Below are 17,299 nucleotides of genomic sequence, written 5' to 3'. Positions count from 1 at the left end.
GCTGAGCTCGAGGGACACGGCCACCATTAAGATGCTAAGTGTGGGCCGGGCACGGTGGCTCAAGCCTGTAATCCCAGCACTTTGGGAGGCTGAGACGGGTGGATCACAAGGTCAGGAGATCGAGACCATCCTGGCTAACACGGTGAAACCCCGTCTCTACTAAAAAATACAAAAAACTAGCCGGGCGAGGTGGCGGGCGCCTGTAGTCCCAGCTACTCGGGAGGCTGAGGCAGGAGAATGGCGTGAACCCAGGAGGCAGAGCTTGCAGTAAGCTGAGATCCGGCCACTGCACTCCAGCCTGGGCGACAGAGAGAGACTCCGTCTCAAAAAAAAAAAAGATGCTAAGTGTGATAGAGCAGGCCAGTGTGGTCCCCACTGCTGCCCCTGCGGGCCACTCTTCATGTCTCCAAGCATTTCCAGTGATCTCTTTCTGGCAGTGTCGTTCCAGACATGAGGAGCCCGGCCTCCATCAGGAAAACAGGGCTGAGAGCTAAGTCCCCTCTAGACTGCCCAAGGGTGGGGGCTGGGGTCATGGAGGCGCTCAGTCTGCTTCCTGGCACAACGAGGGCCTGGGAGAAAGCTCTGCTCTTACTGATCACTTCCTGTTTGACCAGCCCCTGCCAAAAGCTTTAGATACAAATGGAACAGTAAACACGACAAACGGTGCGACCTGGAAGGGGAAAGTCCGGGAGACCAAGAGCCCTTGCCAGGGGGCCTGGGCTGGCCTGGGGGCAGGAGAGGTTTTCCAGGACAGGCCTCTAAGCAGACGGCAGCAGTGAGCCAGGCAAGAGGGTTCCCCTTCAGGGAACTGCAGGAGAAAGGCCCTGAACTGGGAGGCACAGGAAGGCAGTCACTGTGCCTGAAGCTGGGGCACGGAAGGCCAGGGAGACTCGGTGGGGGTGACACCAGGCAGGGGGGTGCCTCCAGGGTAGCAGCGCCAAACCACGCGTGGCTGCAGCACACGTGGCCGCAGACCAGGCTGGTGGGGCAGGAGGCCAAAAGAGGGGCACATGGGACTGGGCACAGCAGACTCTAGCAGGGCAGGAGGCTGCAAGAGGGACACCTGGGATAGGGTGCGGCAGACCAGGCTGGCAGGACAGGAGACCGCAAGAGGGCACCTAGGACAGGGCGTGGCAGACTCTGGCTGCTGCCTAGTTTTAGAGGGCCCGCCGCCTGGTTTTGGAGGGCCCACTGCCTGATTTCATAGGGCCCGCTGCCTGGTTTTGTACATCCTGCAAGCCAAGAAAAGTTTTTATGTTTTTGTTGTTTGTTGTTGTTGTTGTTTTTGTTTTTGAGACGGAGTCTTGCTCTGTCCCCTAGGCTGGAACGCAGTGGCGCGATCTCCGCTCACTGCAAGCTCCGCCCCCCAGGTTCACGCCATTCTCCTGCCTCAGCCTCCCAAGTAGCTGGGACTACAGGCGCCCGCCACCACGCCCAGCTAATTTTTTGTATTTTTTTTAGTAGAGACGGGGTTTCACCATGTTAGCCAGGATGGTCTCGATCTCCTGACCTCGTGATGCGCCCGCCTCGGCCTCCCAAAGTGCTGGGATTACAGGCTTGAGCCACCGCGCCCGGCCAAGGTTTTTATGTTTTTAAATGGTTGAGCAGGTTGGTGGGGGAAGCATAAGAATAATATTTCATGATATGTGAAAATGATATACATTTCAAATTTCATTCTACAAAAATAAATTTCGTGGGAGCATCACCACACTCCTCCGTTTACAGACCACCCAGGGCTGCTGTCGTGCTGCAAGGGCAGACCTGCATAGTCGTGACAGAGACCGTCTGGCTCACAAAACCTAAAATATTTACCATCCAGCCCTGCACTGAAACATCTGCCGCCGCCTGCTCTAGGAAAGGGACGGCAATGGCTGGGCTGGGACACTGGGAGAGAAGAAGGTGACTTCAGCGGCAGTCAGGAGGGAGGCCTGCTGGGGCCTCAGCTGGGGACTCGGGTCTGGGCATCTGCGTAAAGCCAGGGTCTTCCACACTGGCCCCACCGGATTGCCAACGCCGTCCCTGTCCTGGGACTCCCACCCCTCAAACTGGGAAGCCACAGCCCACACACATGGCCTGGACACAGGGACGAACATGTATCCTCACAAGTCACCTCAAAAGAGGCCACCACACTGCCCACCACCCAGGCCAGAACCCAGTGTCCTTCCAGGAAAACCAGAAAGATTTTCTCCAGGGAGGCGACATCCTCATGACCTGGGCCTCAGAGCAAGAAAAGGCTCAACAGAGGCGTGTGGGCGGGGGGGGGTGCGGATGCTCATCCACCCCAGACCCCCAACAAGGTCCTGCCTCCAGAAGTCCACCGCCCTGACGCCAGGGCCCCGACCAATCTCCAAGGCCCAAACCGCAGGCAGATGCAGGTCACTCTCACAGCGGCCTCCACACCTCACACCCAGCATTCCTCCCGGTCTCATCCTGCCCCACACCAAAGCCAGGGTTTTTGCAATCGCAACACTCGGCAGAAATCTCTATCTTTGCCAATGCCGGGTTATGCCCTCCTTGTGGCCTGGGGTCCTTCCTGCTGACCCCAGGCCTGAGCCTGGGATCCTGCTCAACATAGCCTTCAAGTCCCACTCCTGGTGAGTCCCTGTCACTAACAGACAATGCTCCCACCCCATGCCACCCCATGCTCCCGGGCTCCTGCCCAGCGGGAATGCCAGTGCTCGCAAGATGAAAGTTTCTCACCCTCATTTTCATTACTGTCCCTCCAAGGAGCCTTTTCAGATATTTTTCCTAATCTCCCTCCCTGCATGAAATTTTAATGCTGCAGATGCACTATTTCTGTGGGTTTTTTGTTTTGTTTTTTCTTTTGAGAGGGAGTCTCGCTCTGTCACTCAGGCTGGAGTGCAATGGCGTGATCTCGGCTCACTGCAACCTCCGCCTCCCAGGTTCAAGCGATTCTCCTGCCTCAGCTTCCCAAGTAGCTGGGACTGCAAGCGCCCGCCACCACGCCCGGCTAGTTTTTTTGTTTTTTTGTTTTTTTTTTGTATTTTTAGTAGAGACGGGGTTTCACTGTGGTCTCGATCTCCTGACCTCGTGATCCGCCCGCCTCAGCCTCCCAAAGTGCTGGGATTACAAGTGTGAGCCACCGCACCTGGCCTATCTTGCCTTCTAAATACTCCTCTCCACTACCAAGGAACCAGAGCTCCTTGAACAAACAGCTGGTTCCTAAGCTGGGACAATGGAAATGCAAAGTGAGCCTGGAACATCTTGTGCCAGGAAGTCAGGCACGGTATTCACATGTCCTCTGCACTCGAAGAATGATGAGGACGAATCAAAAGACACAGGGAAGCAAAAGCCGGTGTAACACGGTTCTCACTGGCCAAACCTGAGACTGTGTGAGCATCAACATAAATAATGATGGTAACAGGTTATATGCATGGAATAAAACAGGAAACCATAACCCAAACTGGAGACATGGCAGGAAGGGACAGAATAAGGGAGGGAGAGAGGAAAAAGAAAAGCAGAGATGGATGAGAAGAGAAAGAAGAAAAGAGTGAGACAGATGAGCAGAGAAGGACAAGAGAGGAAGGAAAGGAGGGAGAAAAGGAGAAGCAAATAGCAAGATAATTATATTGACTCAAAGTATCTTCTTTAAGTATGTGTTAAGGGCAAAGGAAAGCAAAGTAACTTTACAGTGAAATCAAGCAATCTCTACCTTAACAGAGTAATTAAACACAACATCACCCGCAATGGGGCACATCCAAGCCCCGTGCCAACTGCTAGGAGGAAGCAGGAAGGATGCAGCATGGAGGCTGAGCTAGGCCCCTACAGGTGCATGGCCTGACCCTGCTGATGGGGGAACATTCTGTAACCAAAGGAGGCTGTAACCTTCCAAAGAGTCAAGGTCATGAACATCAAAGAAAGGCTGAGGAGTGGGCCCAGGTTGACAGAGGTGGACACTGCCACCGGCAGCCCAGGGTCCTGAGGCAGCTCTATGCCGTGAAGGGCATTTGCTGAGACAATTGTGGAAAAGCGACAGGTCATGGATTGCTGCTGTTGGCTGGATGGAGACGGTGGTGCTGTGGTTACAGAGGAGCAGGACCTTGTTTGTAGGAAACACACTGATGCATTTGGGGTGCAGAGCATCGAGCCCCATACTTCCCCTCAAATGGTTCAAGAAAAAGTTACGGCCGGGTGCGGTGGCCAAGCCTGTAATCCCAGCACTTTGGGAGGCCGAGACGGGTGGATCACGAGGTCAGGAGATCAAGACCATCCTGGCTAACATGGTGAAACCCCGTCTCTATTAAAAAATACAAAAAACTAGCCGGGCGAGACGGCGGGTGCCTGTAGTCCCAGCTACTCGGGAGGCTGAGGCAGGAGAATGGCGTAAACCCGGGAGGCGGAGCTTGCAGTGAGCCGAGATCCGGCCACTGCACTTCAGCCTGGGCGACAGAGCGAGACTCCGTCTCAAAAAAAAGAAAAAGGAAAAGAAAAAGTTACCTGTGCTGTACTTACAACTTTCCTACAACTGAGATATTTTTGAATTTTTTTAGAAAATACAAGCTATCCTCTAAAAAAGAAAAGACATCCTTGTCTTCCTCACAGCCAGCATCCCCTCCTCTGCTCCCAGCAGCTCTGTGTTTTGGACCTCGGCTACACCAGCCAAGCCTCTTCTGCTGACACCGGGGGCCCTTCGGGTATTTCCCTGTCGCTTTTCAGTTACCAAGCTCCTCATCAACATCCACTGGGGTCCTTGTGTGATGAGAAGCCTCACGAGAGTGGAGACAGCCCCGGCCTGTTCTCCTCCCTCCCCTCACAGGCACAGAGCCCGCGTGGCATGCGGCAGGGTTTTATTATTACTTATTTATTTATTATTTAATTATATCGTATTTATTTATTTATTATTCCTCGAATGAAGGCACAAGGTTCTGAGGGACCCAGAGAGGAGCAAGCCCAGCCATGGCCCTGCCTTGGAGGGGCTCAGACCTAGAAGGGAGGCAGCCACACAAAGGTGCTCCAGACACAGTCAGTCTCTCGTTAGGATCATCCTTCACACTCTCCAGCTGTCCAGATGCTGAGTTTTGCAGAACGAGCAGCAAGGGTACTGTGTAATGAAACAAAAAGCGGAGAGGACGAGGCCAGAGGGACACCTGGAACAGTGAAGGAGTGAGATGGAGGTTCGAAGCGCGTGCAGGACAGGGTGGGGAGAGGGTGAAACCCAAGGAGGCTGCCAAGGGGAGGCAGCCCCGATACCAGCTCCTACAGGAAGAACCAGGCTAGAAGGAGAGAAGGTCTTCCAGCAAGCGCACAGCTTATGATGGCACACATCAAAAAGGCCCTGGAGGGGGGTGCCAAAAACATCGCCAGGCTGGCGTGTCTGGGAAGAGGCAGGGAGCACAGGGAGTTGAGGTGGAGGTTGGGGACAGACTCTGGCAGGCCCGGAGCCAAGCCTTTGCGTGGTGTTCCAGCAATGGCTGCCTGATCTGTTTTACGGGGAGGAGGCCACCAGGGCGATGTGGGCAAGTCAGAGACTGGGCGGGTGGTGCCCTAAGGGTGCAATCTGCAGATGCTGGCACAGGCAACCTCGGGACCTCCCAATCGAAGCTGCTCCAGACATACCCAGTCTCTTGTGAGGGTCAGCAGATTGTGGTCATACCCAATTAGTTTAATTAAACCCATGGGGCTTCCAGGCACTTTGGATAAAAAATAAAATAAAATAAAGTAGATCCTGCCAGCTTCAGAAGAAATGACCAGGTGGGCCACTGGGATCCCTGTGACCACCTCCTAGCACCCGGTTCTGTGCACAGCAGGTGCTGCATAAATGCACATTGCGATGATGATCCGTTAGGGCAAATAACCCAGCCTAGATTAAACTCAAAGTGGGAGGGGCGCTCCAAGTCCTCTGAAAATAGGATGTCACCATGAGAAGCCAGGGGAAGTTCTGGAAAGAGGGAACATCATAGAGGCCTCCGGGCTAGACAGCCCCATATGCCATGACTGGCAGGGAGGTGGGAGACTCCCCAGCATGTGCCCTCGAGGGGCCCTGCAACTCACTAGCCAGGGATCACAGGCACCCACCCCCCATCCCAGCCACCCCTTGAAAACAGACACACACTGTGACAACCCAAGAACGAGGCCAGGGACATCCCTCAGAAAGTCCGCAAGACAGCAAGCCAGCTTAGGAAGGTCTGCAGTCATCATTTATTTAAACAGTCTTGGGAGGGAGACTGCAATCCCTATGCTGGTTTTGCCACTTACCGATCTGGGCAGGAGTGGTGGCGTGGTGAGGAGTCACTCAAGCTCTCCGAACCTTGACGGCCTCACCTATTAAACACAGGCGGCAACCCCCACCTAAGGTTGTGCTTAGGCCACAGCAGGGCAGGTAAGAAAGGGCAGATGTGATTTTTCTTTGACCCAACCACCAAGGGTGGAGATGACCTCTTTCCCCTCCCATCCCCACCCCTTAAGAAATATGAGTTTCAGCCAGGCGCAGGGGCTCACGTCTGTAATCTCAGCACTTTGGGAGGCTGAGGTGAGCAGATCACGAGGTCAGGAGTTCGAGACAAGCCTGGCCAACACAGTGAAACCCCATCTCTACTAAAAATACAAAAAAGAGCTGGGCATGGGTGGGGCGCTATGGCTCACGCCTGTAATCCCAACACTTTGGGAGGCCGAGGCAGGTGGATCACGAGGTCAGGAGTTCGAGACCAGCCTGGCCAGCATGGTGAAACCCCATCTCTACTAAAACTACAGGCTGGGTGCAGTGGCTCATGCCTGTAATCCCAACACTTTGGGAAGCCGACGCAGGTGGATCACCTGAGGTCGGAAGTTCGAGACCAGCCTGACCAACATAGAGAAACCCCATCTCTACCAAAAATACAAAATTAGCTGAGTGAGGTGGCACATGCCTGTAATCCCAGCTACTCAGGAGGCTGACACAGGAGAATCACTTGAACCTGGGAGGCGGAGGTTGTGGTGAGCTGAGATAGCGCCATTGCATTCTAGCCTGGGCAACAAGAGCGAAACTCCATCTCAAAATATATATATATATACACACAAAATTAGCCGGGCATGGTGGCAGGCGCCTGTAATCCCAGCTACTCGGGAGGCTGAAGCAGGAGAATCGATTGAACCCGAGGTGGAGGTTGCAGTGAACTGAGTGAGATTGCACCACTGCACGCCAGCCTGGTCAACAGAGCGAGACTCCATCTCAAAAAATAATAATAATAATAATAGCTGGGCATGGTGGCATGTGTCTGTAGTCCCAGCTACTCAGGAGGCTGAGGCAAGAGAATCGCTTGAACCCAGGAGGTGGAGGTTGTAGTGAGCCGACATTGCGCCACTGCACTCCAGCCTGGGCAACAGAGCAAGACTTCATCTCCAAAAAGACAAAAAAAAAAAAAAAAGTGAGTTTCCCAGATAACAAACACCAGCCATACAGAGAAATGAAGTCCCTCTCCCAGCTCCTGTGTGCAGCCAGATGCACCCTCCACCCACCCAGCAGCAGGGCCCTATGACACCCCTCTACCAGTCTGGCAGCAGGGCCCCTAGACACCCCTCCACCGGCTCAGCAGCGGGACCCCCAGATGCCCCTCCACCGGCCCAGAAGCAGGGCTCAAGGGGCCTGTGTCAGGGTTCATATTGCTGCCTGGCCAATGGCTCCAGAGACCCCAGGAAGTCTCTGGCTTGAACTTCCAGTGCAAAGGCTGAGCCAAGCCACCTGCCACAGCCAGGGCCCCCTCTTCCTCCCATCTTCCCAAACCACAGCTGGGGAGGGGCAGCCCAGAGACCCAGCGAGTCCACGACGCAAGGATGGGCTCCTCCCAAGCCTCCTCTGTGCTGACCCAGCTGCCCTGCCTCTGCCCTGAGCCCCAGCCTGCAAGCAGCCGGAAATCCTGCCCCAGCAAGTCAGCCTGGGCAGCCCCTGGAACTCACATCAAAGGCAGCCGCCTTGGTTCCAGGCCCAGCCCTGCTCCGCCACAGCTACCCTTCTCCTCAGTTTCTCCAGCCATAAAATGGAGTCCAGACTTCCCAGTCCCCGTGGGGCTCTGAGAACAGATCTGGGGAAGCCCTCTGCAGCGGTGACCGCCACCTGCACCTGACCACTGACACCCTGCGGGAAGAAGGGATGGCTCCCAGGGAGGCTCCTGAGGGCTCCTACTAAGCCGGTCCAGGCGGAGTGGGAACGCGGCCCCTTCCCCTCAGGGCTTGCCTTTGTCAGCACCCCCCCAACCCAGCAGAGGAGGGCCCGGTCTCCTAGGAAACGCAGTCACCACCAAAGGGCAGAGGCCTCGGCAGCCCAGCCTGGAATCGCTAGTGACTCACTCTCCCTCCTTCCCAGGAACCACGTCCTAAGTCCCACTGGTGAATGGTCCCTCTCTACATGGAGTTGCCACTGCGCGCCCTGAGGGGCTGCTGAGCTGGCTGGAAGGTGGCGCCTCGTCGGTGCTGGTTGGACCGGGCTGGCACCCCCTCTGCCTCTCCCGACCTCTTCTAAGCTGCTCCCAGTAAGGATTCCGAGACCCCCGGAGAAGAGGATGGAAGCCTCGATTCTGCTCAAGTCTTAGCCAAGTTCCCTTTAAGAGGCCAAGAAAAGCAGCTCCGTTCGGCGGGGCAGGCATTTTCCTGCCTGGCCCTGCGGCCGCACGCGTGTCTCCGCCGCGACAAAGGCCACACTCAGCGCCCGAAGGAGGGGTGGGGGTGTTAGAAAAGCGATGGGGGCCAGGACCGGCGCCAAGTGGCCCTGGGGATCCTCGAGGCGGCTCGACCCGGGCCCGGGTCCTGGAAGAAGCGGAGGCTGGAGAGGGGGCGGTGCCCGGGGCGAACCCAGCTCCTGCCGGCCCCGAGGGCTCCCGCCCCGCGCCCCTCCCGGGCCCTCCAGCCGCGCCCCGGGCCGGCACAGCGACCGCGCCCGCTCTTCCACCGGCGTCCGGCCAGCAGGCGCGAGGCCCGAGGATACGACCCACGACGCTTACACCCGGCTCGGCAGGCTCCCTGGGCACTGAGGGGCCACTCGCAGGGCCCCACAGAGCAAGCACAGCGCTGCAGCCTCCCCCATCCCAGGCGGCGCAGACCGCGGAACCGCCGCACCGGAGCAGTGCCCGGGGGCGGGGAGGGCGGCGGCGCGACCCGGGCTGGAGGGACTTTGGCCAACTTCGCGCCTCCTGAGGTCGCGGCTCGGAGGGCCGGGGCGCGCCCTCCCGTCGCCCGCCCGCGTCCCAGAGCACGGCCGCCCCAGCCAGGGCGCCTGGGCCGCCGCCGCTGCGAGCCTCCGCGTTCTGTCCGCGCGTCGGGCAGCGCGAGCGCCGGAGCCCCGGGGCCCTCCCGCCGCGCCGGGCGCTCACCTGGGACATCTGCGGCCGGAAGTTGATGTCCTTGAGGTCGATGGAGCCGGGGGAGAGGTTGTGCAGCAGCTGGCACAGGAGTACCCCGTCGCGCAGCGCCTGCGCCAGGTCGAAGACCACGGCCGAGGGCCACACCACCCGGTGGTTGGGCGGCAGGACCTTGCAGTCGATGAGCCAGCGGCCGCACTGCCGCCACTGCTCCATGGCGCCCGCGGGCCCGACCGGCTCAGGGCAGCGCTTGAGCCAAAGTGCAGCGGCCGCGGGGCATCCCGCCCGCGCGCGCGGGGCTCAGGACCGGGGCGGGGCTTCGCGCGGGCTGCCCCAGGTCCCCGCTGCGCCGCCGCGCGTTCCCTCCTCTTCCTCCTCCTCCTCCTCCTCCTCCTCGGGCTCCTCTCGGGCCGCAGCTCCCGCCCACGTGCGGCCGCGGGGCGGGCAACGGGCTGCGCGCCGGATCACCCCGCTTCACACACGCAAGTGCCCGCAGGCCCCGGGCCGGGCTCCACGCAGCCAGTCGCCGCAGCGCTCCCCGGTTCGCGCCGCCGGGCGCCGCATTCTGCCCTCCGGGCGCCCCGCGGCCGCCGCCGCTCCTGCCCCGCCCGAGACAAAGGCCTGGTGGGGTCGCTCGCTCCGCGCGTCCCGGGCCTGGGCCGTCCGCGTCGCCGCCGCTTTGTTCGCCCCGCCCGCAGGACCCACGCCCGGCGCTGCGACTCGACGACTCCGCGGCTCAGCGGCTCAGCGGCTCCGGGGCGCTAGGGGCGCAGGGGGCGCGGCTACGGCCGGGCGGGGCAGGGGCGGGGCCGGAGCACTCGTGTGGCACCTCCCCGCGCCCCAAGCACCGCCCCCGCCCCCGCCCCCCCACTTCCTGCCCCGCTACCGCCCGCGAAAGTTGCGGTGGGCGGGGGTTGAGGCGAAGGCCCAGGTCCAGGAGACTTTCTCCAAGGGCGCTCGGACTTTGGGGAGCCCTTCTCCATGGGGGAGCGACCTCGCCCTTGGAGTGATGGCCGGGCGTCCCTCCTGGGTGTCTTTGGGCCTCCGTGGAGGTCAGGAGGTGGTCCCTGTCGCGCTGGGCGCCCTCACATGGCCGTTCGGAAATGACAGACTCGGGAGGGGGCACCGGGCTGGGCCGAAGCTTCCTGAGCCCCCTTGGCCCATCAAGCCGCCCCAGCGGGATACCCGAGGCTGAGGCCGAAGGCGCACGGACCCAGGACTCCCAGAGCCTGTCCTCCGCCCTGGCCGGGGGCCCACAGGAAGACCCCCGACGCTGCATAAAGGCCAGGATTCCCCAGCTTTTGGCCCAGAGTCCTGGCCACTCGCAGCTGCCCAGCGGGCAGTTCCTGGCATCCAGGACGGAATGCGTGACAAAAGTGAGCGCAGGAAGGTGCTCTCCGGCCCAGGGTCGCAGCCGGCCCCCATGCTGATCCGCCCTGATCTCCCTTCTGGGCCACACCCTGGGTGGTGGGGGCGCGTTCTGTCCAGCTGGCAACGTGTGACGGTGGGAGGGGCTTCAAGGACAAACAGATTCTGCAATTGAAATTATATGGATCCTGGCTCAGCTGCCAGGAACCGCGGGTTTTCACTGCTGATTCACTGGGGGACCCCCGGGCAAGTCCAAGCCCTTCTCTGAGACTAGCTCAGCCCCGGAGGCTGGGGTGCAGTTTCTGAGGGCTCCCACCCTGGACTCTGGTGGAATCCTGGGCCTGTACGAGCTGGGGCAGCACTGGGCAGCCCCCGGACCCCTTACCCCTTGGCTTCCCTGTGCAGGGGGCGGAACAGGGGGATGCTAGGAGGGAGCCCAGAGAGCGTCCCCTGGGCCCAGGGCCTCCGATGGAGCTTCTGTCCTGGAAATTGGCCTCTGCAGAGAGTCAGACTCGCCCCTTCTCCACTTGAAGTGGAAGCAGGGGGTTCCCGCTTAGGTTCTGGCCTGCAGCGGTAAACTCAGGCCAGGTGACAGGTGAGCCGACGGCTCCCGTCTCTTGCCCTTCCCCGAGGAAGCAGCAGTGGGCACCTTTAGGGCAAGGGGGAGAGCCTTGCTCACGGGAGGAAGATGGGGCAGCAGGTTGGACCCATCAGCATCTCCCTGAGAAATCAGAAAGCCAGGAGTGAAACGTGAGCCGGCCCCTCCAGCCCCATCTGAGAGCCTGCGCTGATGCCTCCTCGTGCAAAACCTCGACCCCTCGGCTCTAGAGTGGGGAGACACCGCTCCCACCCGACTTGCTTGTGAAGAATGGACGGATAAATTATCCAGAGGCTTCCCACAGTGGTGGGACAGAAAGGGCTGAGAGAGGAAGAACTACCCACTCTCCCAACCCCTCGCTTGGAGCACGGGGCATTGATGCACTAAATGTCTCTTCCCCCAAGTGGCTCCCTCAGCAAGAAGGGGGCCTCTGTCCTCACTGTCACTGGCCAAGAGGACCCGCCAGGTCTGGGACCCAGGCAGCCGCCCGCCAATAATGCCATGGGTACCTGCTGCCCCCTGGTGGTGCTGTCACCACCAGGCACCTGGCTGCACCCAGGAGGGGCTGCACGAAAATCTGGGGTTGACCCTGGAGAAGACCCAAGTCAGGAGACACAGACCTCACCACAGTGGCCCTGAGCCACTCAGGCCTCCCTGGTTCCCAGGTCCTGATCTGCATAATGGGGACATTCACCGGCCCTGTGCACCTCCCAGAATCCTTGGAGGCTCTGAGGGCAGGATGGATGTGAATCAATGAATAAAAGCTTGGTGGGGCCGGGTGCAGCAGCTCATGCCTGTAATCCCAGCACTTTGGGAGGCTCAGGCAGGCAGATGGCTTGAGTCCAGGAGTTCAAGACCAGCCTGGGCAACACAGTGGGGCCCTGTCTCAAAAATAAAATAGAAGGTAAAGAAAACAGGGCAGGAGCTCCCTTTGTAATCTTTAGTGTGGGTGTAATGAGCAGGCTGAGATTGTGTGGACTCAAGGCACATGCTGGGAAGACTAATAGGGGGGACACTGTTCCAGAAAATCCTACTACCACCCATGTCTGCTTGGACTCAGGGCTGTTCACCAGGACTGCTGCACAGCTCCAGGGGGCGAGAGTCCCATCACACCTTGGAGATGGGCTCCAGGGGAAGCTGCTTACACAGACTGCCAGTGAGCAGCTGCCAGTCCAGCCGAGTAGATGAAACCACGGAGTGAGAAGTGCCAGCACGAGCCACATACCCCAAGTATGGGGGAGGGTCACAGGTGGCGGAGGAGGGCATGAGGCAGAGCACCCCCAGGGAGGGGGCAGCAAAGCTTCCAGGAGAAACTGAGATTTGAGTTGACAACCAGGGATTGATCACGGTTGCAGTGACTAGGAGAGGGTGACATGGAGGATGGAGGGACAAGCACGGGAGAACTACGTCTGCCTGGAGTGGGGCTTGGGCAGGAGTTGATTTTTAAACCACAAAGGAATTGAGTGTCGCCATGATCTCAGGCATTGAACAATAAACCGCAGTGTCCTCCTGAGCTCCTGTCTCATTGTCCCCAGCAGCTATGCGGGCAGCAAGTCCCAGCAGTTCACCTTCGTGTTCTGTCCAGCATCTGCCTCCTCCTGGTCCATCCCCACCAAGCCCCAGGCCCCCTCTCCTTGGACCCGCCTCCACCCTTCTACCTGTCCTCCGCAGCCAGCAAGGACCCAGTCAGCCCTCAGTGACACCCTGTCTCTCTTCTGCACAGATGGGCACCCTCTGGGCTCCCACCTCACTGGAGGTAAAATCTAGCAAATCACTGTAACTGTGATTTTTTTTTTTTTTTTTTTTTTTTGAGATGGAGTCTTGCTCAGTCGCCCAGGCTGGAGTGCAGTGGCTGGATCTCAGCTCACTGCAACCTCCGCCTCCCGGGTTCATGCCATTCTCCTGCCTCAGCCTCCCGAGTAGCTGGGACTACAGGTACCTGCCATCATGCCTGGCTAATTTTTTTTTTTTTTTTTTGTATTTTAGTAGAGATGGGGTTTCACCATGTTAGCCAGGATGGTCTCGATCTCCTGACCTCGTGATCCACCCGCCTCGGCCTCCCAGAGTGCTGGGATTACAGGCGTGAGCCACCGTGCCCAGCCGTAACTGTGATTTTTAAATGCAATATATTCTTTCACGGAAGCCACATACGCGTTAATCTGATCCAAAAGCAGCTTATAAAAGGCAATGTAATCGGAGGCTGCACATGGTGGCCCATGCCTGTAATCCCAGCATTTTGGGAGGCTGAGGTGGGCGGATTCCTTGAGTCCAGGAGCTCAAGACCAGCCTGGGCAACATGGTGAAATGCTGTCTCCACCAAAATGCAAAAATTAACCTGGCATGGTCCCATACAGCCAGACTGGGCCTATAGTCCCAGCTACTTGGGAGGCTGAGGTGAGAGGATCACTTGAGCTCAGGAGGCAGAGGTTGCATTGAGTCGAGATTGTACCACTGCACTCCAGCGTGGGTGAGAGAGTGAGACCCCATCTCAAAAAAATTTAAAAAATAAAAATAAAAGGCAATATAATCTTATTTATTGACTTGTGGTATATTTTAACACTATCGCTATGTGAACTAACCTTACACTACGTAAGATTGCACTTACATCGCACATTGTCACTTTCGAGTCGTTATATTTTAACAGCATTTATAGTTGCAGTAACCAATCCTGTGTCTTGAATCTGAGTGGCTGGCCTAGGTGATAGTCACCTCCTTTAAGCCACAAGCCACTCCATCACTTCTAGTCACTGTTATGGTACTGGGTGGTCCAACATAAAAACCAGCTCGCCAAGCACATTGGTGAGCTGCCCAAGGTCACCCAGCAACACAGGAAAAAGCCAAGTCCAAACGCCAGGCCTTATTGATGCCTGTGTGCACCCCCAAATAGATGCTGCTGCTTAAAAGGCTTTCCATGCCTAGAACTTTCTGCTGTCCCTTGATGCATTGATTTGGGTGGGGAGGTGACGAGGGAGGGAAAATGATCTGATGTCTAGAACACATGGATACTGAGTCAGCAACAGGGCGCAGTGCTTGGAATCCACATGCACACACCCCCCACCGTGGTACTGAAATAAGCCCTTAGTACAGGCAGGAGTAGCAAGGCTGAGGAACGGGAGCCAAAGGGTCCGAGTCTGACTTAAAGGAGGGAAGGGCACCTGGAAGTGTCTCCGCACATCCTGGAGGTCCCAGAATCCTGGTGACTCTTGGATCCTCGGGGTCCCAGAGAGGAGACCTTTGGAGGAAGGAGTGGGTAGACAGGTGGCCGCCCTTGTGTGGGCAGCGTGGCTGGGCTTCTCCTCTGGCTTCTCTGCCCGGACAGTCACTCACACCACGAGTGATGCTGCAGCTACCACTCCACACGTCGTCCCTGTACCCAGGCCCTGAGCCAGGACCACCCACACCCTAGGAGGTGAGGACTGTCATTGTACTGTGCTACTGATGAGGTCGGCTCACATAGCTTGAGTGACTTGGCCAAGGTCATGCAACTGGCAGAGTTCAGATTCCAGCTCAGGTCCACTTTCTCCCATGCCTCCAGTTGAGAGGTTTGCTTTTGTTTTCTGCTGATAAATAATGATTTCAATGGCAGTGGCACAAGACAATCTGAGTCCACAACCGGCCCAGCGCCCCTGTACTGAGTTTCTGCAGAGCTGCCGTCATCAAATTGGTGTCCTCATTCGCTGGGCAGCCCCAGGGTCTGGTTTCTGAACAGGAATACATGTGTCCCTTAGCGTGTTACATGCCACAGTGGAAGGGCTTGAGAGTTTACCTCTCACTCAAGACTGTTTCTTTCCATACCGGCCTCCCCAGAGAACCGCCATACAGCCAGACTGGGCACTTTTCTCAGTCCAGTTTTCCCCAAACTGGACAAACCAAACACCAAACCTGCTGCAAGGCAGACTTTTCATCAAAAGGTCCAAGACTCAGGGGACCCTTGTTCCACAGCCAGCATCCCAGGGATAGACTGAAGCTTCTTCAAAGGAGCTCTGCCCAAGGTTGGAGTCTTTCCATCACCCCTCCACCTGTCCCTCCATCCATCCCTCCCATATCTTGTTATCCACTCTTCCATTCATCCATCTCTCAACCCATCCTTCCATCCATGCCACATTCCTCCACTCATCCCTCCATCCATCTCTCCTTCCATCCATCCCTCCCACATTCCTCTGCCCATCCCTCCATCCATCCCTCCCTCCATCCATCCTTCCATCCATCCCACATCCCTCCACCCATCCCTCCATCTATCCCACATCCCTCCTCCCATCCCTCCCTCCATCCATCCCACATCCCTCCACCCATCCCTCCCTCCATCCATTCCTCCCTCCATCCATTCCTCCCTCCACCCATCCCTCCCTCCATTCACCTCTCCCTCCACCAATCCCTCCACCCATCCCTCCCCATCTATTCCTCAACCCATCCTTCCATCCATTCTTCCACCCATCCCTCCTTGCATCCATCCCTCTACTCATCCTTCCACCCATTACTCTCCCATCTGTCCCTCAACCCACCCCTCCATTCATCCCTCCCTCCATCTATCCCTCCACCCATTCTTCCGCCCATCCATTCCTCCAGCCATCCCTCCATCCATTCACCCATCCATCTCTCTATTTACCCCTCCCCATCCATTAAATTCCTCCCTCCACCCCTCCCCCACCCACCCCTCCATTCATCCCTGTGTTCCTGCCGCTGTGTGTCCCTCTCACATCCCTCCACCCATCCTTCCATCCTCCATATAGAGAACACTGACTGAGCACTGGCCTTGTTCATGAGGAAGGGCAAGTGAATGTTTTGACTCTTCCCAAGACGACAGGATAAAGGAATTATTCTCATGTCCAAACCACATGAATGCACACATTGTGCAAATTCCATTTGTAGCTACATCATGCAAATTCAGCTGTCACAATTTCCTGGGAAATTATAGGTGTAGAAAAAGACCATCTGGCCCACCATCGAGTCAGAGTATGCCTGACTGAATTATTGGGTGGGGGCTTTTAGATTTTGTTTGAAAGGGCAAAATACAGATTTTTTTTACTTCCTGTTCAACTTTCAAAATTAAGTCAAATACCGTAATCCATGGAACGTACCCTAAACTGAAATCTCTGAAATCTTACTGCCAAATGGCCATTGTTTGGACACCACCTAGTGACTATTCAGGAGACCAGGGGAAGTTTTCGGTGAGCACTGCCTTGAGTCTTTGAGCTCATGAGTTCAGGGTCACCTAATCAAGGCTTTAAGGAAGGGTAGAACAGTCTTCCCTCCGTGAACGTGAACGGACTTCATGCACGTGTAGGCTGGAGGCTGGGCAGCGTGTCGGGTGGACTTGGGATCTCTGCACGAGCCCTCTCATCACAGCCCAGCAGGCCAACCCAATGCTAGAGAGGGAGGCGAGGCCCAGTCCAGCTAGGAGGATGAGCCAAGTCCCACATGACCGGCTGTGAGTTATGGGCATGGGTTATGAGTTATGTGGTGCAAGGGGGAGGCTGGCGAGCCTCCCGAACGTGTTCCTTGGCAGGCTCAGCCTACCGAACTCTGGAAGCTTTGGCTCTTATTGAAAGGGAGGCAGCACACCCTGGTGTTAGGAAGACACGGCCAAGGGACACCAGGCTCTGAGCCTGCCCATGCCCTTAATGGAGTTCAATGCCACCCTGTCCTGGGCCCCTCCAGCTGTCCTCTACCCACAGCACCTCCTGAGGGGCAGTAAGGACACTGCCAAGGAGACATGGCCACCCCTACCCTGCTAGACAGCACCCCTGCCAGACCACAGTTCACGTAATCCAACTCTGGGACATTTCTGCCACCCCCAAAAGAGACCCCGTATCCCTTAGCTGCCCTCCTCAACCCTGCCCACCCTCAGCCATGGCAACCACTAAGCTGCTTCCTGTCTCTGTGGATTTGCCTGTTCGGGACAATTCATCTCAATGAAATCAGCCAACGTGTGGCCTTTTGTGCCTGGCTTCTTGCCTCCAGCAACATGCTAACTTCCATTCACCATGAACGTGCACCAGGAAGGACTTCGTTCCTTTTCTTTTTTTTTTTTTTTTTGAGACGG

The 17,299-nt window shown here is 57.3% G+C and overlaps 1 protein-coding gene across 2 annotated transcripts in view; it reads right to left on the bottom strand.

The window, feature by feature from the left end:
• The window catches only part of VAV2 (vav guanine nucleotide exchange factor 2), a 238,500-nt gene extending 228,439 nt beyond the window's left edge, over positions 1-10,061 (bottom strand). The window contains exon 1 of one of the 2 annotated variants that reach the window (XM_026457484.1): positions 9,303-10,061. In XM_026457484.1, the coding sequence (XP_026313269.1) occupies positions 9,303-9,506 (204 nt within the window). In that variant the 5' untranslated portion in view covers positions 9,507-10,061. The remainder of the gene's footprint in view (positions 1-9,302) is intronic. The other variant, XM_026457483.2, reaches the window with a different exon arrangement.
• Between the last annotated feature and the right edge of the window lie 7,238 nt (positions 10,062-17,299).

The sequence above is a fragment of the Piliocolobus tephrosceles genome, chromosome 14, assembly GCF_002776525.5.
Source record: "Piliocolobus tephrosceles isolate RC106 chromosome 14, ASM277652v3, whole genome shotgun sequence".
In the NCBI taxonomy this organism is placed as follows: domain Eukaryota; kingdom Metazoa; phylum Chordata; class Mammalia; order Primates; family Cercopithecidae; genus Piliocolobus; species Piliocolobus tephrosceles.
This window is presented reverse-complemented; position numbering and strand designations above follow the sequence as displayed.